Source organism: Balaenoptera physalus, assembly GCF_965194825.1.
Source record: "Balaenoptera physalus genome assembly, chromosome: 2".
Classification (NCBI taxonomy): Eukaryota; Metazoa; Chordata; class Mammalia; order Artiodactyla; family Balaenopteridae; genus Balaenoptera; species Balaenoptera physalus.
The window spans coordinates 33,413,924-33,439,353 of record NC_138883.1 but is presented as its reverse complement, the minus strand read 5'-3'; the positions used below and the strand labels follow the sequence as shown (position 1 = coordinate 33,439,353).

General features: G+C 48.8%; 1 protein-coding gene across 1 annotated transcript; it reads right to left on the bottom strand.

The window, feature by feature from the left end:
* Nucleotides 1-15,974: 15,974 nt before the first annotated feature.
* Nucleotides 15,975-23,557, bottom strand: LOC309655938 (uncharacterized protein). Its single transcript, XM_082451942.1, has one exon. It carries the CDS (start codon nucleotides 20,366-20,368, stop codon nucleotides 19,895-19,897), a length of 474 nt encoding a protein of 157 aa, XP_082308068.1. The 5' UTR covers nucleotides 20,369-23,557; the 3' UTR covers nucleotides 15,975-19,894.
* Nucleotides 23,558-25,430: the final 1,873 nt, after the last annotated feature.

Sequence of the window (25,430 nt, the reverse complement as noted above, 5' to 3'; positions counted from 1 at the left end):
AGGACCCTTGACCCACAGCTGGTGGAGCAGCCACAGAAGTCCCCTTTACCTCTGGCTAAAGGATGCGCCAGCCTAAGCCGCCTGCCCTCATCTCCACCTTGGCCTGTGCGCTGGACCGCAGTCTGGATTGGAGGGAGGAAGGGTTGCGGCTGCCAGGGTAATGCAGCTTCCATTCCTGACATCCGCCAGGGCCTCACATCCACCTCACATCTCTCTCAACCCTCCCAACCGCCTAGCAAGGTCAGTAGCAGCCCCATAATTTTCACTGAGGTGAGATTCACATAACAGAAAACGAACCATTTTAAAGTGAACAATTCAGTGGCATTTAGCACATGCACAGTGTGCACTCCCACCCGTACATAGTTGCAAATCATTTTCACCAGCCCAGAAGGAAACTCATATCCATTAAGCAGTTGCTCCCCATCCCCCCTCCCCCCAGCCCCTGGAAACCACCAGTCTACTTTCCATCTCTGTGGATTTGCATATTCTGGATGGTCTGCGTATCCAGACCTTTGTGCCTGGCTTCTGTCGCGTAGCCTGTATTCAAGGTTCGCCAACATTATAGCATAGATCAGTATTCTGTTTCTTTTTATGGCTGAATACTGTTCCATTGTATGTAAGCATCTCCATTGTACAGATGAGGAAACAGACTCGGGGCAAACAAGCAACACCCAAAGGTCACAGCCTGTCCGTGGCAGAGCAGGACTGATCCCAGCCTGAGTCCACACCGTGGAAACCTGGCCACGCGGGCCCGCTCCCCGGAGGGCCCCAGCCTAGCCCTGCATCCCAGGGTTGGGGAGGGCTGCCCCTGCGGGCGGATGCGGGCTCCCCCCCCCCCGCCCCGGTGTGGCCCCGCCTCTTCTCAGCACAGGTTCACAGGTGTGGGCGAGATGGCCTCCCACTCACCCTGCTCCAGGCTGGGCCAGAGCGTGGCTGAAGAGGCCACCTCCTCGAGTGGAATTCCAGGTCCCGGCCAACCGCAGGTCAGGGCACTCCTGGGCCCCAAACCCTCCTTCTCAACTGAGTCATGAGGCTGTGAGGCGCCTCAGTCCTGGGGCAGCCTGGTGGGCCGGCCAGGTCAGGAGCACTGTCCCCAGCCAGCTGATGGTCCTGGCTGGTGAGCCAGGATGGTGAGCTGTTGGCCCACCCAGCAAGTGGATACCTCAATGCACAAACGTTTATTAAGCACCCATTCTATGCCAGGGGCCCCACCTTTAAGGTGCTCCCTCTCTGAGGAAGGCACCAACCCCAGAACAGAAAATGGGTGCTGGGACCAAGGAATGGGACACCGGGAATCCCTGACCTCGGTTAAGAAGGCTGCATGTGCCAGGCCTGCCAGCCTCCCTCCCGCCTCAGGGCAGGTGGAGGGCACAGGGCAGCTCGTGCACAGGCCGCTGGGATGCCCACCTGGGCTCTTCAGTGCCCAAGCAGGAAGCAGTATTCACTATCCACGTACCCTATCCTGACCGCGTGCCCACCTAGCGTCCATTCATTCATTCATTCATCTCATTCGGTCGGTCAGCACCCATCACCCTACTCGGCAACAAGGATACAAAGGTTTAAAAAACCACAGATAGGCCCTGTCCTTCAAGAGCTTAAAACTGAGCGGGACTATGCAAAACCAGCAATGACCACGTGGCCCGGGACAAGGAGACCAGAGCCAGGGCCCCAACCCAGCGGGCAGCTGCAGCTGGACCGTGGGTCCCACACGTCCCACAGCTGAGCCCATCTCTAGACTATAACCCCTCCCCTGACACACACACCCATTCAGTAAATCAGGCTGAAAACATGGGCCTGAGGGCTTTGTGCTCCTTAGCCGCTACCCCTACCTGCACCCCCATCCAGGATGCAGGATTTTCCCCAGCACGAAATGTCCCCCCAAAGGTCCCCTGAGGACTGGCAGAGGGGAGGAAAGGACACCCAGAGCCCCAAAAGGGCTCCATCGCATCGCTCCTAGAGGCTGCCATGGGGGTGCTGGGCCCACCCAAATGGCCAGGCTGGGCCCCCGCCCACAGCAGCACCCCAGCCGCAGGGCACTTCCTCGGTGCTGGGCACATGCTCAGCACATCACATGCATTTCTTAAACCAGTAAGATTTTTACCAGTGACTTGCCCAAGGTGCCAGGGCGAGTGGAGAATTTGCCTTCTGGTCTGACCCACTCCGAAGTCCACACCCACAGTTCTACACATTTTCCCCCAGAAAAGGCTGGCACCCAACACTCCCCCAGGTACCGTGCAGCCTCCTGGACAGACTGTCTGGGGGAGAGGGAAGAGATCCCCCTTAACCCAGAGTCCCACCCCAACCGTGCTTCTGCCCTCTCCCCTCGCCCGTCCCAGCTGACCCTCTAGCTCGACTAGCTTTTCTGAGGTCAAGAAGCACCTTCCGCCCCCAGGGAGCCCCCAGAGCAGCTGGAGGGAACAGTCCCACTGGGCCTGTGGAAGGAAGGGAATGGGGTGGGGACTGACAGGTCCTGGCCATGTATAGGCCTCAGATGGGAGGGGAAATGATCCTTCCAGGGGTCAGATGCTCTAGGCCTGTCCCCACCCTCCACAGCTGTCATGGAGACCTTGGCTGCAAAAGGGGAGGGAGCAGGCTGGTTCTCCCAGGTGTCTTGGCTGAACTGATGCAACCCCAGAGTGCCCTGCGGGCCAGAAGGCAGAGGACGGGGTGTGTGGGAAGGCGGTGGTTATCGCCCTCCGTTTCAGGGCTAGGTGTGGGGGCCACCTGCCCAGGGAGCATGGCCTGGCCAAGAGGTAGGGATGAGCCCCTACCTGTCCCAGGTGTATCCTGAGGCAGATGGGGCCATCATGGGGAACAGGCCAAGTGGTGTCCCCATAGCCAGGACATGGCCACTGAGAGGCCCAGTGACTGCAACTCCATTCCCTGGGCTCTGGTTAAAGCACTTTAATTAATCCTGAAGCTAATCTTTACACCCAGGCTGGGAGGAGGAAAGTGCACAGGGTCCCCATTTTACAGATGAGGAGACTGAGGCTCAGAGATTTGAGAAATGTGCCCATTTCCATGTGGCCTGGAAACGGTACAGTCAGGATTCACGTCCAGTCCCTCTGACCCCAAAGGCTTTGCCCTGGATCACTTAGAGCTTCCCTGCTGGCTGTGCCCAGCACCAGGACTGGCAACTGAGCTGTTCAGACACTCGCTGGTTGAGGGGGTGAGCAGACAAGGAGTGGACAAGTGGACAGAGGTAGGGATGAGTGAGGGAAGAAGTGCACCTACTTCTATGGCCGCCGAGCAGCTGAGCGAGTGGACAGTTGTGCAGGTGCACTAGTACACAAACGGTAGGATGGCTAAAGGGCTCAGGAGGCAAAAGTAATTGCGGCTCCATCACATGGTCTCTGGAAGACAGGAAGGAACATGGCTTATGAGAAGCTAGGTGGCCCATCCGGGTGCTGGCTGACCATAAAGAATACCCCCCGGGTCTCCCTCCCTAGACAGCAAGTCTCCAGAACAAGGGGCCCCAGGGCCCCTGCCCGCCACATGCACGCACACTCCGTGACCAAGTAACTGGCTGGCCTGGTCAGGCATCGACAGGTCATCGAGAGCTTGATTGCTTTAGAGGACCCTGGGCCAGGTATCGACCTGCCCACCCCTGCTAGGAGGAAAAGAGGATCAAGAGGTCCATTGGCCCTGCCCGAGGGGCAGGTAGGGGGTGGTGGCCAAGAGGGCCTTGCTGCTGCCTCGTGCAGGCAGGTAGGCCTGGCCAGGACAGCAGCCCTGCCCACCGGCCACCCGGCCCTGGGGTCAGTGCCCAGGCCTGTTTGCCTACTGGGGTGGGTGCAAGCTGGCATGGAAGCGATTCACCAAGGGGTCGCTGCTGTGGCCAGGGAGGGCCAAGGGCCCCTGCTTCTGGGGTAAGGCCCCACTTGGGCTCTGGACTGGAGGGTGGGGGGAGCAGGATGGACCCAGGAGTGGAGACGATGTGGCAGAAAGGGGTTGAGGAGGAGGCCGTCGTTTTCATGTGGGGCCGTGAACCCTATCTTAGAGCTGGAGGGAGGGGCGCTCAGGGGTCTGTGAGCCCACCCCTGACACCTTCCATGAGGCTCCAAGGGAAAGCAATCGGACCAAGTCAAGGGCAATTCTGTGACCCGGAGGGCTCTCAGAGGAACTCTCCCCCACCATCCCCCCAGCCAGCTCTCTGCGGGGGGGCTGGCAGGTGGAGGCCCAAGTGTCTCTGGAGAGCAACCCCAGGTACTGCTCACCCTGGGGACAGAGGAAGCCAGGAGACCCGGGGGCATGCCTGGCCAGGTACAGCCCTCAGCCCTGAGTTGCTGTGCCTCCCCCAGCCAGGGGCCGGGGGTGGGGGATGAGGGGGAAGACTTGAAGTCCAGGGAGGTAATGGGCGTGTGAAGGGGCGGGGCCAGGGTGCACAGAAAACTGCTCCACAACTTGGCTCCCTCCCCTGCGCCCGCAGCCCTGCGTGAGCCCCCTGCCCCAAGGAAGTCTTTAAGGGGACAGAGACCAGCACTGCCCTCCCTGGCCTTTCCACGTCGGGTCCTCGGGCTTGTTAGCCCCCTCTCCCCACATGGGGACCTTCTGGAAACTACACTGCACTGGAAAATGCCGCAGAAGTCAGTTTGGACGTGGGAGCAGAGTGGGGGGCAGGGAACCGCCCGGCCTCAGCACCGGCCCTGAAGAGGAGGCGAGCGCCCCCTGGTGGCTTCTTGTGGCGCAGGCACGTAGAGCCACACTCCCCCGACAGGACTCCTAGGAGGGCAGCCTGTACCCAGCCTCCTAGAGGCTCCAGGAGCATCTTATAACTCACCCACAATTTCCTAAGGAAAAAAAAAAAAAAAGCGATGTGACTTACATCAAAAGGTCATTGTGAGGACTGCACAACATGTGCAGCCCTCTCAGCATGACTTTCTGCAAATAATAATAATGATGACACAGTGACCCTGGGGAGGTAGGTGTTTATTATTTCCAGTTTTCATGAAACGGAGGCTTGCACAAAAGCACTCAGATAGAACCCGGATTTGAACCGAGGTGTGATGCCAAGCTTGAACTGTGGTTTAGGCACTATAACCACTCAGATCTTAACAAGAGAGACTGCTTGCAGCCTAGGGGTAGCTTTTTCTCTCCTGTCTCCTGCTCCCGAGAGACTGCACTACTGGGGAGAAGACAGAGAAATGGATCTTCCTCTTCGCATGGTCAAAGGGTCGGTGTTAAATCTTCGCTTATCTTGTACTCTGCAAAGGACTTTCCCCTGTGTTATCTCATTTGCGCTTCACACCAGGCCTGTGAGAGACATGCAACATGCAACTCCAAAGTCAGTGGTCCACATAACTTCCAGCCTTGCACCCACATAAGCCCCACCTGGTACCAAATCCAATACCCAAGATTTCTGTAAAAATCCACTCACAGAAAATACTTGCAAAACACATCTGACAAGGGACCAGTATCCAGGATATAGAAAGAACGCATATAACTCAGTAGTAAAAAGACAAATAACCCCATTTAAAGATAGACAAAAGATTTGAACAAACACGTCTCAAAAGAAGACATATGAATGGCCAATAAGCACAGAAAAGAAGATAATCAACATCATTAGTCATCATCATTAGTCATCATTAGGAAGTATAAAATAACACCTTATACACCCACCAGAACGGCGGAAATTGAAAAGCCTGACAAAACCAAATGCTAACTAGAATGTTAACGGGAACACTCATACATTGTTGGTAAATGTATAAAATGGTACAACCACTCCGGAAAAAGGTCTAGTGGTTTCTTATAAAACCAAACATACACCTCTTCCATGACCTAGCAATTCCACTTCTTAGGTACTTACCCAAGAGAAATGATGATATACATTCACAAAAAGACTTGTACGGGAATGTTTCTAGCAGCCTTATTCATAATAAGCAAAAACCCAGAAACAGGCTAGCGCATATACAGACCGTGGCATACCTACACAACAGAACACTGCTCAGCAATAAACAGGGACAAATTACTGATACACACAACACAGGGGTGTATCAAAATCATTATACTGAGTGAAAAAAGTATTACACAAGATAACCTATCGTCTGATTCTATTTATTTGGAGTTCTAAAACTGGCAAAATAATCTGTGGAGGGAAAATAATCAGAATGGCAGTTGCCTCTAGGGGCTGGGGCAGGGATTGATTGCAAAGAGGCATGGGGGAACTTTCTAGTTGCTGGTAATGCTTTATATCTTGATTGGAGTCTGGTTTCATTATTAGATGCATTCGTCGAAAATTCAAAGGGACAGTTATTATGAACATTTCATGTTATATAAGTTTTACCTCAAAGGAAAAAAAAAAACTATAAACAAATACTGAATCCTAGTTAACAACTTGCATGTGGAAACATTTAGGGGGAAGTCGGTCCCAACCCGTCTCTCCAGTCCTCTATCAGCTTGCCCCACCAAACTGGTTACTCCCATGAGTTGGGGCTGAGAGCTGGGCTTCTCCAAAGCCAACAAGCAAACACATTACCAGGAGGCCTTGATAAGATGCTCCTTCTGAGTGAGTAGGCCTGGGCTGGGGCCCAAGTCTGCATCTCTAACCAGCTCCAGGTGATGCTGCTGCTGGTCCTCGGACCACACTTTGAGTAGCAAGGACTTTGAATGTTACCTCCTGACAAAGGTAATTCATCTATCAGGATCCACAACATGGAGGTCGCCCCAGTGGCCTGGCCCACGTCACAAATCTAAACCTAAATCAGGCCCCACTTACTGAAACACCTCACTGTCAAGGAAACCTAACACACACCAATGGCAATCCTCCAACTGAGCTGGAGCTAGCTTACCTGGCCCTAGAAAAGAGGACCCGCTGGCCTTACAAGGAAACCCCTGACCCCTTAGCCAACCATGCCCTGTTTCCTCCTTGCCGCTTCTAATGCTCTATGAAACTCTAGCCTCAAATCCCTCAGGAAGGGTGCTCCGCCCTTTGTGAGGCCCTGTACTCTCCCAACCCATGGATTCTTTTCCCTTGAATAAAGGACATTAAACTCACTACTAAACTGTTTTATTTTTGTCATCCAGCACTTCCTGCCTCTTCTCCTTTGCTCCCACTCTTCCCCCCTCCAGCTTGCATTGCCTTGCCCACCCCATGACTGGTCTTCTCAGTGCCCATCCATATCCTACCCTTCCCCACCCCTCCTCTTCCAGCAGATGACAAATAATAATGATGATGATGATAAATGACAGCAACACCAATCATTTGTGATACTTACTAGGTGCTGGGACTGTGCTACACGCTTTACAAGCATTGTTTTGTGTTTAATCCTTTTAACAGCCCTACAAAGTTGATACTAATATTGTTCCCATTTTACAGACGAGGAAACTGAGGTATAGAGAGGTTATGTATTTGCCCAAGGTCACATAGTCTTGGCCATCTGGATGCTTCCTTTGGTTCCAATTACTGACAGCCTTATGGTAACAGCTGTTGTGTCTGCATGTGCACACACTCACACACTTGTCTTCTCTTTCCACTGACATCACACTGTCTTTGAGAGCAGGGACAGGGTACTTCCCCCTCTCTCTGCTCCCTCCCCAGCCCCTCACCCCCCATCAGAGCCTTTGCCAAATCAGGGCTTCTTGTTCAAAACAGGACATGACACAGTGCCCAAGCACAGCCCAGCCTCATCTGTAGTGGGGGCCATAATGCCCCACTCTTCCTCCTACACTACTCTGGTGTGGGTGCCCCCCAGCTCAGAGCTCCTGGCTCCCCCACTGACCCCTGGTAGCCAGCTCTCTACACTGCTGAGTGGGCCTCCCAGCCCATCCCCTCTGGTTCGGCTCATCTCTGCTCCCCGATCCTTCCAATCTTCTCTCCCACCCCAGGGTGTCCAGAGTCTAAACCCGTCAGCCTGGGCCCCCCTCCCTCTCACATCTGGAGGAGACCCCACCAAAGGCTCCTCTGCTCCCATCCCAAACACTATCCCCTGCACCGCAGGCTCTACGAGAGCAGGGACCAGGCCCATCTAGTCACAGCGGTGTCCCCAGTGGCATTTAGTCACAGTAGGTGGATGGGGGAGGGGTCTCCCGCGCTCGCCTGAGGTCCGAGCAGAGCTCAGGTGGGAGGTCACTACCTCCCCCCACCCCACCAAGTAATCTTGCACTGCTTGGTGTCTCCACCACCCTCCAGCCTATGCCAGAGGCATTTCCCACGCGGAGCCCTAACCGATGTCCTGCAGTTTCCAGCCCTCCCCAGCACCACCTCCCTCCTCCCTCATGGCTTTTGCTGGTTTTTCTCCTTCCCCCTAAGATCACTTCGGGCGGAGATTTTACTTTCCCAGACAAGCTCGGCGATGCAATTTCTCCTCCTAAGAGGTTAGGCCAATCTCTCTTCCCAGAAAAAAATCCTCCGAGGTTTTCCTTGCGGTGGGGCAGGAGGTTTGAGAATTAAATGTTCAGGGCAACAGCGGGTTACTCTGTTCAGTCCTGTTCACAGCCGGGTGGCCAGTGGGGAGCACAAGCGCCACCTGCTGGCCCAAAGCAGAATTCACGGCAAGGTCCTGGGGAGAGGCCCTCACAGCTACTCCACCGAGGGGCAGCCCAGACCCGGCTCGGCCCTCCCCGATTGTTCTCATTTTAAAAGCCCCATCATAATAGTGATGTCTAATTTATTGTCCCCCACATATATTAACTGTGTGATTTCCAGGGATGGAGAGATTTAAAAAGTACCAGACCCAAACACATCAAGCTGTATACATTAAATATCTACAGTTTTTTGTTTATCAACCAGACCTCAATGAAGCAGTTTTTTTTTTAAAGTACCAGACACACTATATACATTAGACAATGAAAAGATTATGTACTTCCATACACACACGTACAAATACACTGAGACATCTAACTGATGATGATCTCTGCCACTTCTTGTACCAAATTAGACTAGGCAGCTTTTATCTTATTAGATTGTCTTAAACTCATCTTCAAACAAATAGGCTCTCTCAAAAACATTAAGGTGGGAACATAAATTAGAAATAATTTTCAGTCTATCAAATGATAAAAGTACATACCTCTCAGTGCATCAGAGCAGCAAACCTATTACTGGTAATGAACCCTACATACACATCCACGATCACGGGTGCAAAGAAGAATGCACGGGGATTTCTTCTGCAGCCTCCTTAACACTGGAAACTACCAGGAGGGCACTGGTTAAATAATAAATGATGGCACATCCATGCAATGGAAAGCTATAGAGCCATTGAAAAGAATGAGGGAGACCATACCTGCTGATACAGAACCATCTCCCAGATCGTAATGTTGAATGACAAAGCCCCAGGCTGAATATCCGGACTGTGGTGATGGTTGCATGACAACATGCATAGAAAAATTCTGGAAGAATATATAAGAAACTTAATAGTGGTTGCTTCTTGGGCAGGGGAAATTTTTATTATATACCCTTTGTACAATATATGTATTTTTACTATGAGCATGCATGCTCTTTCAGTAAATTATTTGTTAGTTGCGTTCATCATTCCATAGTTACCACAGCAGCAACTGACCCAAGAATTTAAATAGAATAAGAAATGATTTCAATTTTTTAATAACTTAAAGAGGGACTTCCCTGGTGGTCCAGTGGTTAAGACTCCGTGCTTCCAAGGCAGGGGGCTTGGATTCGATCCCTGCAGGGAACTAAGATCCCACATGCCGTGTGGTGCGGCGGCCAAAAGATTTTTAAAAAAGAAAAAAGATGAATAACTTAAAGAAAAGAGAGAGATTTTTTCCACTAAAGACAGGTTTTATACACAGGCACTTACTTTCTCATAAATAGAATTTGAAAAAAACTCTTTTTTTCCAGTGTGATAAGACCCAGATTAAGCACGTGTACACACACAAACACAAACTCACATAGTCGGGGGGTGGGGGGGAGTTCTGAATATTCTGAATTTTCAGAATAATGTCTGTCTATTATAGAAATTTTTGAATAAAGAAAAATATAAAAAGAAGGAAACTCCAATCACCTATAATCCTACCCAATTACAGCAACTGCTAATATGTTGGTGTATTTTCAGCCTATTCTTATGTATACATATTTTCTGTTTTACAGTGTCATAAACATACTACAGATCATTTTGTTTCCCATTTTTTCCATCAATTCCCTTATCATGAAAAATTTCCCATGTCCTTAAAATATTCTTCAAGAACATGCTTTTTATTTATTTATTTTTTAAAGTTTTGCACTTCTTTTTTGGTTCTTTTTTTTTGTATGTTTGTTTTGTTTCGGTTTTAATTTATTTATTTTATTTATTTATTTATTTTGGCTGCATTGGGTCTTTGTTGCTGCGCGCAGGCTCTCTCTAGCTGCGGTGAGCGGGGCTACTCTTCATTGCGGTGTGCGGGCTTTTCATTGCGGTAGCTTCTCTTGTTGTGGAGCACAGGCTCTAGGCACGCAGGCTTCAGTAGTTATGGCACGCGGGCTCAGTAGTTGTGGCTCACGGGCTCTAGAGCTCAGGCTCAGTAGTTGTGGCGCACGGGCTTAGTTGCTCCGCGGCATGTGGGATCTTCCTGGACCAGGGCTTGAACCCGTGTCCCCTGCATTGGCAGGTGGATTCTCAACCACTGCGCCACCAGGGAAGCCCAGAACATGCTTTTTAGTGAGTGTATGATGTTACATCCTATAGGGATTTTCTAATTTGTTTAACCAGTCTCACTTGTTGGACACTTTGACTGCTTCCAGAGTTTGCTTTATAACTAGTACTGCAGTGACCCTCAGGCTGACATATCTTTGCGCCCCTCCTGACAACTTCCCTAGGATTGAATCTTAGAGGTGGAATGTCTAGAATATCATAGGACACGTTCATCTCAGCACTCTGGAAACAGGTTGCCAAAGTCCCCTCCACAAAGGTCATACACTTGGGTGAGTGGGGTGGGAGAGACTTGGCCCCTGACTGCTTCTTGGAGGAAGAGCAGCGGTAGCAACATGGATTGGACGGCTGCTATGTACAGAGCACCACACCAGGCACTTGATACAGATGATTTCACTCAATTTCACAACAAAAGAGGCGTTATTATTGTCTCTGTTTGACCCACTAGGAAACTGAGACTAAGATTCAGACACTAACCCAAGGTCAGTCTCCCAGTTTGCACCAAAGCCAGGCCCGAACATCAGGTCCATCGAAGTCCAAAACCCATGCTCCTCAATTTTTAAAAAGTTTTGGTAAATTTTCAAAGAAAACCATTTTTCTAGGTATCCATGTACCTGGGGCCACAGTTAGGGTTTCAGAGCAAATTGAGTAGGTCCATGAATTGGTCAATAGGTTTTGAAATGCAGATATAAATTCCACGCAGACAAAAAAACAAACCAAAACAAAACCACCAACCATTTAGCCAAGATACTGGAAATGACAACAACAAAAACTTTTGGGAAACAAATTCTTGATTCATAACCGTCAGCCTTACCTTAAGAGTGTGGCAAAGGGAAGTCAAGTCGTGAGTCGTGGATTGAAAAACCTTGGACAGAACAGAATGACGGTAGAGCCAAATCATGGCCTGTGTCTGGGTGAGCAACAGAGCCTCCCAAGTGCCTCAGTCAGGCCCTGGGGTGCAAGTGGTCAGGGCTGCAGCTCAAGCAGGGCTGAGCGAGCCTGTGGCCTGTTTCACTGGGTCCTAAACCCTGCATGAAGTAGCCAGGAGAAATCAGACGGGCCTGTCAGCCTCCGAAAGATGGGAGAGCCACGTGGGCCAACATCCACGGCCCAGAGGCAGCGGCAGAGCCTGGACACAACATAAGCCACTGTAGACCCTGATTTCCTGGGCCCCTTGGCACAGGGGCCTCTGGGCCGGACTCCTGACCTCGAAGGGATATTAGAACCCAGTCAGCAGGCCATTGCTTCACTGTTTAGAGAAGCCCCACAGAGCCTGGGGATGGCGGGGAAGGCAGTTATCTTTGTCTCTCAGGCCAGCGCGGTCCGGTGGAAATATAACACGAGCCACATACATGGCTTTAAAATTTTCCAGTAATAGCATTAAACAAGTAAAAAGAAACAGGTGAAGCTAATTTTAACATATTTTATCAAACCCTGTATATCTAGAATAGTATCATTCCAGCATGTATTCAATATAAAAATTACTAAGATATTTTAATAACTTTATTCATATACTTTACATTCTTTTTTTTTCATATTAAGTCTTTGAAATGCAGCATGTGTATTACATGGACAGCACAACTCAATCTGGACTCGTTACATCATTTCAAGCACTCACTGGACAAGCAGGCTGGTGGCTGCAAGACGGACAGCTCAGGCCCCACCCCTAGTCCCCTGTAGTCACCACCCCTGATGTGAACAGGCCCACAGTACCATCCCACCCAGCCTGACATCTCTCCACCCCTGCTCTCCTCACAGTGCTTTGCACCCGGGAGCCCCTTACAGAGCCTTTGTAACAAGGGAAAAGAAGCCACTAGGATTGGCCTGGGATCTAATCGGGCGCTTATGAGACAGGTAATGCTATCAAATCACTCCCTAACTCTAGTTCCTCATGGGGAACATGGGGAGCCCAATGGTTTCCCTGCTTCCTTCATGGGCCTGGGGTGGAGAGGATCCAGTCCCAACCCTTGCCAACCTCATGGCAAGGCCAGGGATGGGCTCATTTGTCCTCATCCACAGTTCACTACACTTTTACCTCCCATCTTCTGAGAACCCTGTGTGCTCAGCTCTGCCCCAGGAACTGCAGAGTGGACCCGAGAGATAGAAAACAGCTTCCGTGGCCTCAGCAGGGCTGCCCAGCCTCCTGGATGTCAAGATGGACATTCAAGGCAGCCAGAAACCACATGCATGCCCCAGACCCCCAAGCACAAGCCCTGGAAGGGCAGCACACGTGCACAGTTTGGAACGGAGAGTGTAGAGGGTCCGAAATGACCTCTCCAGTGGGGGTACTTAGGCGGGGAGAGGTCATAGCACCCTTCTGTTACTCCAGAGGCAGAAAAACTGCCTCTGTTACTCCAGAGGCAGAAAAACCTCAGATGAGAAGCAAAAAAGAACTACTACATTTCATCAATACTAAGATGTACATTTTTTTTCATATTTTATTACCTCTGAAATCTGAATGTATCTCACAATTGCTGGCAGGTCAATTTATCTGGCAGTTTTTTTCTTTCTCTCTTTCTTTCTTTCCTTGTTTTATTTCTTTCTTTGATGCCTCTTAGAAATTTTTTATTGAGGTATAATTGACAAATAAAATTATAAGATATTTAAAGTGTACAATATGCACACATACATCATGAAAGGATTCCCCTCGAAAGATGCTTCTTAAAATTGATGGCATGTTAGACTCAATGAAATACATTATTTATTGAGCCCTGAATATGTTTCAGGCACCATTTTGGTCAATTAGCATTCATTATCATATAACTTATTACAGGTGAGGAAAGCGACTCAGAGAAGTTAAGTAACTTTCCCAAGGTCACACAGCTAGTAAGCAGCCGAAGCAGGATTCACACTCAGGTTTGCTGGTCCCCAATGCCCCTGTGTTTCCCACCACATTGTCCTAGCCTCCCTCCTTCTAGATGAAATGAGGGGGACAAGGTCAAATCCAGGTTGTTATTTTTGTCTTGGATGTGTATGTCCTGGATGATTCTCCTGGGTAGGTTACTCCGTCAGCTCTACTTGGATCCTTACTATTCAGCTGCAAGCTCAGAAGCTTAGGAAGCCCTAGTTCATGGCTCACAGCTCACCTGGCTCTGACAGACATCCCTGGCCTGTCTCCACCTCCCGTCCTCCCCAGCTCTAATTTTGGGTTTCCTGTTGCCTTCCCAGGCTCACTGGGTGCTTTCCTGGCCAAGCCTACCCCCTGCTCCTCCGCCCACCCCAGATTCTGGGGAAAGAGGCTAAAGGAGCTCCACAAGGCGGCAGTTTGAGGCAAGACACTATTGCTAGCTGTCTCAGCAGACTGAAACTGACAGGATGACCAGGCCAGGGCTCCCACTTTCAAAACAGCCCATGACAGAAGAGGCCACTGGGAAGGCCTGCCTGGGTTCCAGCCCTGGGGGAGCCAGTAGGATTGGAGGTCAAACCAGGGTGAAGCGAGGGGACAAGTCCCAAAGAGTCTGAGGGACCCCTCTCCTTTCTCCTCCTCTATGCTGCAGCCACCCACCCCCCAAGGACCTGACATCACCCCCCAGGCCCACGCCCCACACCTCGGGGCTCTGGCTTTGCCTGTGTGTTCAATTTCCCCCTGCCAGGCCCTGAAGTTTATGTGGACCCGAAGTCGATGCTTTGGGTCTCAAATCTTTGCTGGAAGACTGCTGCCTCTAGGCAGCCTTCAGCCCTCCCAGGCCCACTGGTCCCCTTCCCCTCTGCCAGAACACACCTCCCTGAGTAGTTCTCACCTGTACCACCATGTGGCCTTGTTACTCTCCTTGGCTTGTGGACAAAAAAAGCTGCCTGCCATTTCAGTAAACAGGCTGCCCGCCCCCAGGCCACCAGCCACTGCAGCTGCCCCCAACAGGGGCACCCTGAGGGGTATTCGGGATGGAGAGAAACAGGATACTGGCCCCAGAGAGCTGAGGTGCATATCAAAGGAATGATTTCAATCAGCCCAGACTCTTGCATCTTCTCCTACAGAGAAAATCTCTAAAATCATTAACTTGAGATGTCTGCTTTTGTGATTAGCAGTAATCTTTACTACATGTTTGTTTGTTTTTCAGCAAGAACTGTGTATCCTATCTCCTCCCTTACCTGTTTGGAACAGTTCCTCAGAGCGAGCTATCTGAGAGGCTGTATCCCGGGCTATAGTCCTCAGTAGGGTCCCCGAATAAAACATAACTCTCAACTTTTAGTGTGTGCATTTTCTTTTAGTCAACAGGCTCAACAAATATTTGTGCCTACAATAGGTGGACACTCTCCTAAGTGCTGAGGGGACAGGACACCACAGAGGGGACGCGGCGTAGAAGCAGACACGGTGGAGGGCTGCAAGTGGCAGCAGCGCTGCCAGGGAGCGGGCTCACACCGCCTGGAGAGCAGCAGCGGGCACCTCCGCTCTACCCTCCGGTCTCAGTGACGTCAGCTTGGTATTGGAACTCAGCCCTGCTGGGAGGATTTACTCCATGGAAATCAGCAAACCAGGACCTTTTTTTCCCCCCTAAACAGCAAGTTGTTAAAGATGGACTAAAGGCCACTGTGGGAGGAGAATGATGAGGGCCATGGGCCTAGGGGGAGCCACTGCTTTGGGTTCCCCCTAAAAACACACCCTAAGACAAGGATCTAGGAAGAAGTGGTTTATTTCGAAAGTCATCTCAGGGGACAGCAGCAGTGAGGCAGGGAAGGGAAGGAACTTATTTCAGGGGGTATTACAAGGCATTTCGCCAACATGGGCAAGCAGAGCTCAATCCTGGGGACCACAGACAGCGAGGAGCAGAACTCAGTCACCCACCAAGCCCTGACGAAGCTGGGGCGTTTATTCACCCCTGTGAGTCTTTGGTCGGCACTGACTCCCTGGCTCCTTGGACCCAGCCTACTCCTGCCTTCCGGAGACTATAAATCCCCCAGGGCAGAGACTCTGCTATTCTGTCTACTGAGGTTCTTGAGACTCTTTCGGGAAATCCATGAAATCAAAACTATTTCTATAACAACACTAAGACATTAGTGTTTTGCCTTCTCATTCTCACATGGGTCTACAATAGAATTTTCCAGAGGCTGCATGACATGTAATATTTCAGTAGATTGCAAGCAGAAGCAAATGTGAATGTCCAGCTGTTCTTTTAAGCCAGACATTAAAGAGATTTGTAAAATTGTAGAAAAAATACTGATCTTCTCACTACTAAATTTTTTTGCTTTGGAAGGTAAAATTATTTTTCTTAAAAAGTATTTCATTATAAATATGACAATATTTACATTCTTTGTTATTTTTAATCAATAAATTATATTTTAAATTTTTCTTAGTTTTCAGTTATAATATGGCAAACACTGTTAAAAACAACAGAACAGGCCCAAAATGGAGTCCCTTATGCTAAGCCCCATGTCACCAAATTAAGACTTAAATAATTACTCTCCCAGAAATGGAATCTTAAACAGTCAATCAGGAATCACCTCCTCACCACTAGAGAGGTGATGTGCCTGGTAGACCCCTGCCATCCCCTAGAGGAAACTAACCTTGCTACAACCAATCCACTTTTTGCTAGTATAACTTCTTTGTCCTGCTCCCTTCTGCCTATAAAATGTTTTGTCTTGTACAGCTCCTGCTACATGGTCTGTTGCCCAATTCATGAATAATAAGATCTTTAAAATTTACTCAGTTGAATTTTGTTTAAACAACATTGATAGATAAAACCCATACAAACAAATGCGTTTGCGGGTTCACAATTCTTTACGAGTGTAAAGGAGCCCTGACACCAAAAAGCTTGAGAACTGAGGAGTTACTGTCTAATGGATAAAATTCCAGTTGGGGGAAGATGAAAAAGTTCTTGGAGATGGATGATGGTGATGGTTGTGCAATAATGCAAATGTACTTAACGCTACAGCACTTTACGAATACACTTTAGGGCTTCCCTGGTGGCACAGTGGTTAAGAATCTGCCTACCAACGCAGGGGACACGGGTTCGAGCCCTGGTCCAGGAAGATCCCACATACCGCGGAGCAACTAAGCCTGTGCGCCACAACTACTGAGCCTGTGCTCTAGAGCCTGCGAGCCACAACTACTGAGCCCACGTGCTGCAACTACTGAAGCCTGCACGCCTAGAGCTCGTGCTCCACAATGAGAGAAGCCACCACAATGAGAAGCCCGTGCACCACAACAAAGATTAGCCCCCGCTCGCCACAACTAGAGAAAGCCCACGCTCACCAATAAAGATCCAACACAGCCAAAAATAAATAAAAATAAAAATAAATAAATTTATAAACTTACACTTTAAAATAATTTAAATGGTAAATTTTGTTATGTATATTTAACCACAATTAAGAGAAAAAAGGGGGGAAAAAAGTCTGAGAATCACTGTGGGCTCAGCTCAAGGAACAAACTGCAGATGTGTTGTGGTGACCATGCAGAGAAGGTTCTTTGGGGAGAATTAGGCCTGAAACTTTAAAAACTAGGAACATGCCAGATGATTGCTTCATGTATCATTATGTCCTCTTTCATCAACCCCATTTTACAGATGAGGAAACTGAGGCTCAGAGAGGTGGAAAGATTTGCCCAAGGTTAGTACCATCAGGATTTGAGCCCGGCAGGATGGTCTGACCCTACTGGACCCTCAGTCCCCCAGGTCACAGTCCACCCAGACCAGGAGCTCAGCTCCAACTGAGCAAGTCTTTGTCATGACAATATGTAACTTAACCCAAGGCAAACAGTCCCTATTTAAAACGAAATACCCCGTTCCCACTGCAAAGCTGTTTTACAAGATGCTTTGTCATTTTCCCAGATCTTTGACCCTTATCGCAAGTGCTTAACAAAGTCTCAGCAGGGGACCAGATTGGTTGCAATACAAAAACCCCATCACCAAGTACTGGGGACGGAAGCCAAGCACACAGGTCAACAGAGACACTATGGGGGCAGCTTCTGTTATTGAGTCCAAGCTCACCCTGCTCGCCGCACGACAGACCAGTGAATCGGGAGATGAGGTGTTGAGGCAAGGAATAGCAACTTTATTCAGAAAGCTGGCAGACCAAGAAGATGGCACACTAGTGTCCCCAGAAAACCATCTTCTTGGGGTCTGGATGCCAGTGTCATAAGACAGAGAGGCGGAGGAGGTGAGGAAGTAAAGTAAAAATGCCATTAGTTTTGCCTGGCTTCGCCAGCATAGGGAGGGGATGTGTTAATTTCTTCTTTTCTGCAGCCATTCACAGGCTGGCAGGGTCAGATTGTCTCTCTGTGAGCTGAACAAAGGCACTTTAGTTTAACATTCAGGCACAGGGGCAGGGTTCCCTGAGGCAGGCCATTATGTATGATTATAATAACATAAGCAACAAAAAGCAAAGTTTAAAGTCAAAGAAACATCCAACATGGAGTCAGATTTGCTCTTCCCTGTTACATGTGTACCTGCAGCTGTCAGGCCAGAGGAGCAAGCCAGGCTGCTGGGACTGTTAGCTGTTGATTCTACTTTAGAGGCAGCAGAAACTGAGAAAGGTACACTCTCTACTGTAGCCGTGGTGTCTGGTCCATCTCCATTAGAGGAATGTGACCAGGCCCACGGGCCCAGGGAGACGACAGGGCTATGTGGCCAGGCTGGACTTGGTCTTCATCACTGTGCTTATAGATACTTTGATGAGATTTGAAAGGAAAGTTCACCACACAGTTAAAATCTGAGGCCCGTTATGAGACCATAGAACCTATGGTAATTGAATTAAAATGCTAATTAATCCTGCAGTGATTTTGTGATGCATTCATTTGTTAAATGTAAACGCTTAAAATGTGGGCAATTTTGTAACCCCAGTTTCTTTCAGTCTCCCTCTCTCCATCTCTCTCTCCACATATGTGTGGGGATGTGTTTATAAATACACACATAAGTATACATGTGTGTACACACACATATATGTATATATGTTACACATTTATATATACATCATAGCCTTCAGAATCTAGCTGACCCAAGGGGGTGGTCAGGGGAAGGGACAGTCCCAGGTGGCCCATCACCCCAGCGCCTTCTCCAGGCGGAATCCCAGCTTGCCAGCCTGGAACCTACAGACAGCAGGCCACACAATCTACAAGAGCCTGCTAGAGGCCAGTGTTTCTGGTTTCCACCTAGGATTAGTCCTCTGGGGCTGCAAAGTGGGGTGTAAGCCCCCACTCTGCAGATGGGACCACCTCCCAGCCCAGCATACAGAAACTACCAGGGACTTTGAGCCCCTGCCTCTGGTCTAATGGAGAAAATTGCAAATAAATAGTGAAAACAGCGCCACGTACAACATTTTTTCACATAGGTTATCTCACTTCATTCCCCCAGGAACTCCACTGAGGTATTGTTGAAACTGTGCAACCCAGATTGGGACTTGAACGCACAGTCTTTTAACTGAGATCACACACCAGGTCTCAGGACTTAATGAAGCTCAGGTTCTTGATGTCTCGTCCCAGAAAGCATTCTGTGAGGGACAAAGTGATAGGTAAGAAGTGGATTAATTTAGAGAGAAACACACTCCACAGACAGAGTGTAGACCATCTCAGAAGGCCTGAGTGGCACCAGGGTATGGGGTTGTCAGTTTTTATAGGGGTGGGTAATTTCATAGGCTAATGAGTGGGAGGAGTATTCCAGCTATTTGGGGGAAGGGGCAGGGATTTCCAGAAATTGGGCCACTGCCCACTTTTTGACCTTTATATAGTTGGCCTTGGAACTGTCATGGCACCTGTGGGTGTGTCATTTAGCTTGTTGATGTGTTACAATGAAGGTATACTGAGACTCAAGGTCTATTGGTAGTTGACGCATCCTCCGTCTTGGACTTACTTGGTTCTAATGGGTTTATGTCATTTTTTTCAAGGTTGTGCTCTGCCCCCTTCCCTCCTGTTTCACTGTTACACCCACTTTAGAGAAGAGATCAGGAAATGGAAAATTGAGAGAAAGTGTCAGAGCTGGGATTTGAGTGCAGGCCGGACTCTAAAACCCTCACCCTTACCTCTGAACCCAGCTGCTGGGTGAAGAACTGGACAAGTGACCCCTATTTAGGTGGCCTGCAATATTTTCTATTTCTTTCTGTGGAAAAGGCAATTGATTTTTTTCAGTTTTTTTTTTTTTTTTTTAAACTGAAATGATTTTAATACAGAAAATGAAGACAGCGTTTTGCAAATTTATCACTCACAGGGGTATCTCTATTTGAGGAAATCAGCATGTTACACTTTGAGAGATGAAATGTCACAGCTTGTACACCAAAATCAAAAAATGAAATTAAATTAAAAAATGAAATGGTTACCAAGGTAATGCAGGTCAGGGGATCAAAGGTGAAGGGTCACACATTATTAAAAAGAAATCCAAAGGACGGCTGCATCATGAGCCCTCACTAGTGTTCCAACGGTGCTTCTCTTTGGGAAAACTTGAACATTTCGGCAGACATTCAAGCAGCTTTTTCGGTAAAAAGATTTTTACATGACTACTATTGCTGTTCCCATGGTCATTTTCTATAGGTGGCACGGTGTTGAGGACACAGTAGGTACTAGTTCCGCAGAATACACTTTGGGAAGCGCTCTTCCGGTTTGTTTCCGGCAGCTGTTTCCCCTCCACCCGCCACATCCTCCTCCTCTTCGCGACCGGGAACCCCGAGCACACGGGTACCGCCACAGCTGCCAGCCCGCCGACCCTGTTGCCGCTGCGCACCCGCTCAGTTATTATTTTAAAAGGAACCTTTTCTAATGGAGAAGTTGGAAAAGTATAAATAGTTACAGTCAGCATGATACCAAAACCGAGCAGGACCCTAGGGGCGCCTCCCAGATACAAAAGCCTTTCTGGGCCCCCCTTTCTCATTTGCAGAAAAAGGCTTTGGTTTCCTAGACCTTACCTGAGTTCCAAAGAGCAGGATCAACCAGTACTACTTAGGGAAGTGAAGGCATGGAGAAACCAAGGAAAAGCAGGCAAGAAACAATAGTGCAGAGATAAAATACAGTCCTAGTTCCTCCTCAAGGGATGTACATAACAATCTGATACATATATTTGGGTTGTTCTGCAGGAACTAAGGCCCCCACCCAGGAGGAGGATGGTAACTACAGGCTGAGACCCCAGACTGGCTGGAACCAGAAGGCTGATGATTGAGATTCCTGGAACACTGCCCTGTTACCTCACCACCAACCAATCAGAAGAAAGTCACACATCTGCAGCCCTCACCCCAAATGTTGCCTTTAAAAACTCTTCCCTGGGGGAGGGGGGGATGAATTGGGAGATTGGGATTGACATATATACACTATTGATACTGTGTATAAAATAGATAACTAATGAGAACCTACTGTAATAGCACAGGGAACTCTACTCAGTGCTCTGTGGTGACCTAAATGAGAAGGAAATCCAAAAAAAGAGGGGATGTATGTATACGTATAGCTGATTCACTTTGCTGTACAGTATAAACTAACACAATATTATAAAGCAACTATACTCCAATAAAAATTTAAAAACAAAACAAAACAAAAAAAACTCTTCCCTGAAAACCCTCAGGGAGTTTAGGTCTTTTGAGCACAAGCCTCCCATTCTCCTTGCTTGGCCCTTGCAATAAACCTTTCTCTGCTCCAAACTCCGATGTTTTGGTTTGTTTGGCCCCAGTGTGTGTGTCGGGCACACAAACTTGTGTTTGACAACAATACCACCACTCAGAAATAAGCACTGAACATTTGGGGTATGTTTCCTGTATACAGTCATTCACTGATGTATAAGCTCAATATTGGGATAGAATGTATTTGCTCTTGTTAAAAAATAGACTGAAGCGATTACAAATTTTATGAGTTTATTTGAGGAAAAACTGATTCAAACTGGGCAGCATCTCATCTAGCAGAGAGAAAAGAGCTCCGAGGAGCTGTACAAAGTGAGACTTCTATAGGCAGAAGGGAGCAGGGACAAGGAAGTTAAACCAGACAAAAAAGTAGATTGGCTATTGCAAGGCCACTTTCCTTTAGGGGATGGCAGGGGTCTACCATGCAGATCACCTCCCTAGTGCTGGTCAGGTGATTCCTGATTGACTGGTTTAAGATTCCATCTGTGGGAGAGGCCAAAACTATAATTAAGTCTCAGTTTGGTGACATGGGGCTTTGAAACAGGAGAGAAGGGGGCAGGGCACAACATTTAAAAGAATGACATAGCCATAGGACATGACAAAAACTGGTTAGAACTAACTAGATCCAAGATGGCGGAAGATTTGACTTCCAGTGAACCTTGAGCCTCATTATACACTCACTGTAATACATTAGCTAAATGACACACCCGCCAGCGCCATGACAGCTCTGAGGCCGACCATCAAAGATCAAAAAGTGGGCAGTGGCCCAATTCCTGGATATCTCTGCCCCCTTCCCCAAAATACTTGGAATAATCCTCCCCCTCATTAGCCTACAAAATTACCCAGCCCATAAAACCTAACCACGCCATATTTCAGGGCCTCTCACCTTGTGAGATGGCCCACACTCTGTCTGTGGAGAGTGTTTCCCTCTAAATAAATGCACTTCTTACCTATCACTTTGCCTCTCACTGAATTCTTTCTGCAACGAGACATCAAGAACCTGAGTTTCATTAAGTCCTGAGACCAGGTGTGTGATCTCAGTTAAAAGACCGTGAGTTCAAGTCCCAATCTGAGTTGCACCGTTTCAGCTTTGCATAAGTGACTCCACTTTGGGCCTGTTGTCTTGCTTTTAACAAACCCCATGAGGAAATGGAGGTTAAGAGAATTAATTAAGTTGCCCAAAGTCACACAGACAGGAAGGGACAGAGCCTGGGAGTTGAACATAAGCAGCTAGGCTCTGGAGCCTGTGCTTTCAAGTGACAGGGTTCAGGACACACTACCCTTAAATACGGCACCTGGCATATTGAACATGCCAAACTGAAGGATTTGAGAAATTGTACCTGCAGGAAGGACTTTCTGACCTTCCCCTGAAGCACGTTAAAAAAAAACCCTGTGTGAGAGGTGCCCTCCCTATGCCCAGAGGAAAAGAGCATCCTTATCTTTGAAGATGAAGGGACAGAGAGAGGAATCTGAAGGAACAGGCCTGGCTAAGTTTCCCCCAGTTTACTACACTTCCCTCATGCTTTCTGTCCTTTCATATTTCTCCACAACTTTCCATTCTTCGTCAAACCTAATATAAAAGTGCTCGGGTTTAACCATTTCTTTAGGTCTTCATTTTCCTTACGAAGGGTCTCAGGTCACAGAAAATGTATATTAAATAAATGCATATATTTTTCTCTGGTTAATCTGTCTTTTGTTACATGGCCCCCAGCTCAGAGTCCAGAATTTAGACGGATAGAAGGAAAGATATCTTTCCTCCCCTACATGACTCTACAATTTCCTCTATATCCTACTTTGGGCTTAAATTTTGGGCATTCCTCCATGCCATCATGCATTCTTCTCCTACATTTGTGTAATACTTTGTACTTCTTAGTGAGCAAGGTTTAACCACACCACCAAAAAAACAAAAACAAACGAAAAAACAAAAAAAACCTCTCAGCATCAGCCTGACACCTGACTTTAGCCTTTCTCAAATCAGGGTCCTTAGACCTTCCCAAGTTCAGGAATCGAAAATCCTATGCGTATTTTTAAGTTTTGTGTTCATTGTAAAAAACAATCCTAAGATTTTTTTACAAGTTTTAAAGGTGAGGTTTTTATATCGATATTTCAAAACTGAAAGACACTTAAAGTTGAATTAGCCCTTAAATTTTCAAGTCAGGGGCCTTCCCTGGTGGCACAGTGGTTGAGAATCTGCCTGTTAATGCAGGGGACACGGGTTCAAGCCCTGGTCTGGGAAGATCCCACATGCCGCGGAGCAACTAGGCCCGTGAGCCACAATTACTGAGCCTGCGCGTCTGGAGCCTGTGCTCCGCAACAAGAGAGGCCACTATAGTGAGAGGCCCGTGCAACACGATGAAGAGTGGCCCCCGCTTGCCGCAACTAGAGAAAGCCCTCACAGAAACGAAGACCCAACACAGCCAAAAATAAATAAATAAATAAATTTTTTTAAAAAACAAAAAAAACAACACTTCGTCAAAAAAAAAAATTTCAAGTCAGAATTTCTCAAACTGAGTTCTGGGAGGTTTTCTTAAAAATCTGTGAGGACGTGTTCCTTTTAAATGAAATTATTGCTCCCGGTGAACTAGCCTGTTTTCCTGAGGATTGCCCAATATGTGCTTTCCCCCAAATGAAAAGTATTTTAATATATGTAATTGTAAAAATAACACTCGCTTCATGTAAAAAAAAAAAAAAAAATCAGGTAATACAAATGGTATAAAGAGGAGGTCGTGAGGAGGGCACACCCTAAAGAAAGGAGAGCTATGGCGGGCGAAGGGGAGTGAGGGGGAGCCCGAGGGGTCCTGGGGGTGGGGAGGAAGTCCTCCTGGTTATGAAAGCGAAGGCGGGGGTGGGGATCCTCTTGCAGGCAAGGCTCCTACTTAAGGACCCAGTGCCTGGGCAGGAAGAGCCGGTGTGGCCACCACCCCCAGCCTCTGGTACACCAGGGCCAGGCGGCCCCAGAATTCACCCTCGGCTGCCAGTGTTACCGAACCAAAATCAGGTCCCACGTAAATCACATACACATTCTGGCAACTGCCAGAGGCCGTGCATCAGGTGAAGCAGAAGCTGAGAACCTAGTGCGCCTGCCCCCAGCTCTGTCCTTCCACAGGCCTCCCCTCCCGGCACGCACAGCTCACAGAAACTCACGGGCCCTCTCTGGCTGGAGGGCCCGGACCCCTGGGGCACAGAGGATGGGTGGGTGCACATTGCCCCCTCAGCCCCTCAGGACCCAGCCACAGAGGCAGCCCCTTCCCTACTCAGCCCTTCTCCACAGAGCCGGGTCAGAGGACTCACAGGCTCTGTCTTCTGCCCAAATAACTGAAGGTCTAGGCAGGGACTCCAAGACCCTTGAGGCCCTGAGCCTGGGTGAACATCAGGCCTGTGGCCACAGCCCCAGCGGGCTTTCCCAACTCCCTCGGGTGCCCTTCCCTGGCTGTTAGGCTGGCTGGGGGCCTCAACTGGGGGGAAGCACAGCAACAGCAGTGGCAGCGGGGCCCAGATTGAAAAGCTGGCCTCCCTCCTCCCAGCCTGCCTCAGAGTTTTCCTGCCGCTCCTGTGCAAGCCCTGGGTTTACCTGGTGGGAGCTCTTCACTGCAGAGAGTGTGTCCTGATTGGATGGCACTTGTGGGCTCCCCTGAAAAGCAGCCCCACAGCGACCGGGACTTGGCTCCCAGAAGGCTTGTTACAGCACCTCGTCTTCCCCTGTGAGGCCTGTCCCAGGGACTAGCCGTTTCAGAACCCAGGATTGACGCCACCCTAGTGACACCTGGGGCAGCTGCTCGGCAGGCCCACCAAACCCTCACTCAAGCCTGCTGGCGGCAGGTGGGGCGAGTCAGCTCAACAATATTGAAACCCAGTCTCCCAAACCCGAGTTCCTCTGCTGAGTTTATGATTAATCTCTCTATGCAAAACTTTATTCCCTTTCTTGTCCCAACCCTGTACCCTCAGGATTGAGGAGTATCAAAGAAAAGGGGGATTGAAACTGAGCAGGATCCTGTGAGGCCCTCCCAGGTACAAAAGCCTCCATTGCTCATTTGCAGAAAAAGGCTTTAGTCTCCTAGACCTTCCCTGAGTTCCAAAGAGCAGATTCAGCCACTTACTAATTAGGGAAGTGAGGGGATGCAGAAACCAAGGAAAAGCAGGCAAGAAACAATAGTGCAGAGATAAAAGAGTCCTAGTTTCTCCTCAAGGGATGTACATAACAACCTGATATATATCTATGAGTTGTTCTGTGGGAACTAAGGCCCCTACCCACGTGGAGGATGGTAATTACATGCTGAGACCTCGACGGGCTGGAACCAGAAGGCTGATGATTGAGATTGCTGGAGCACC

Bases quoted from the DNA above. Each gene is read 5' to 3' on its own strand.
- LOC309655938 (XM_082451942.1), bottom strand. From the start codon at position 20,368: ATGAGAAAGGGGGGCCCAGAAAGGCTTTTGTATCTGGGAGGCGCCCCT.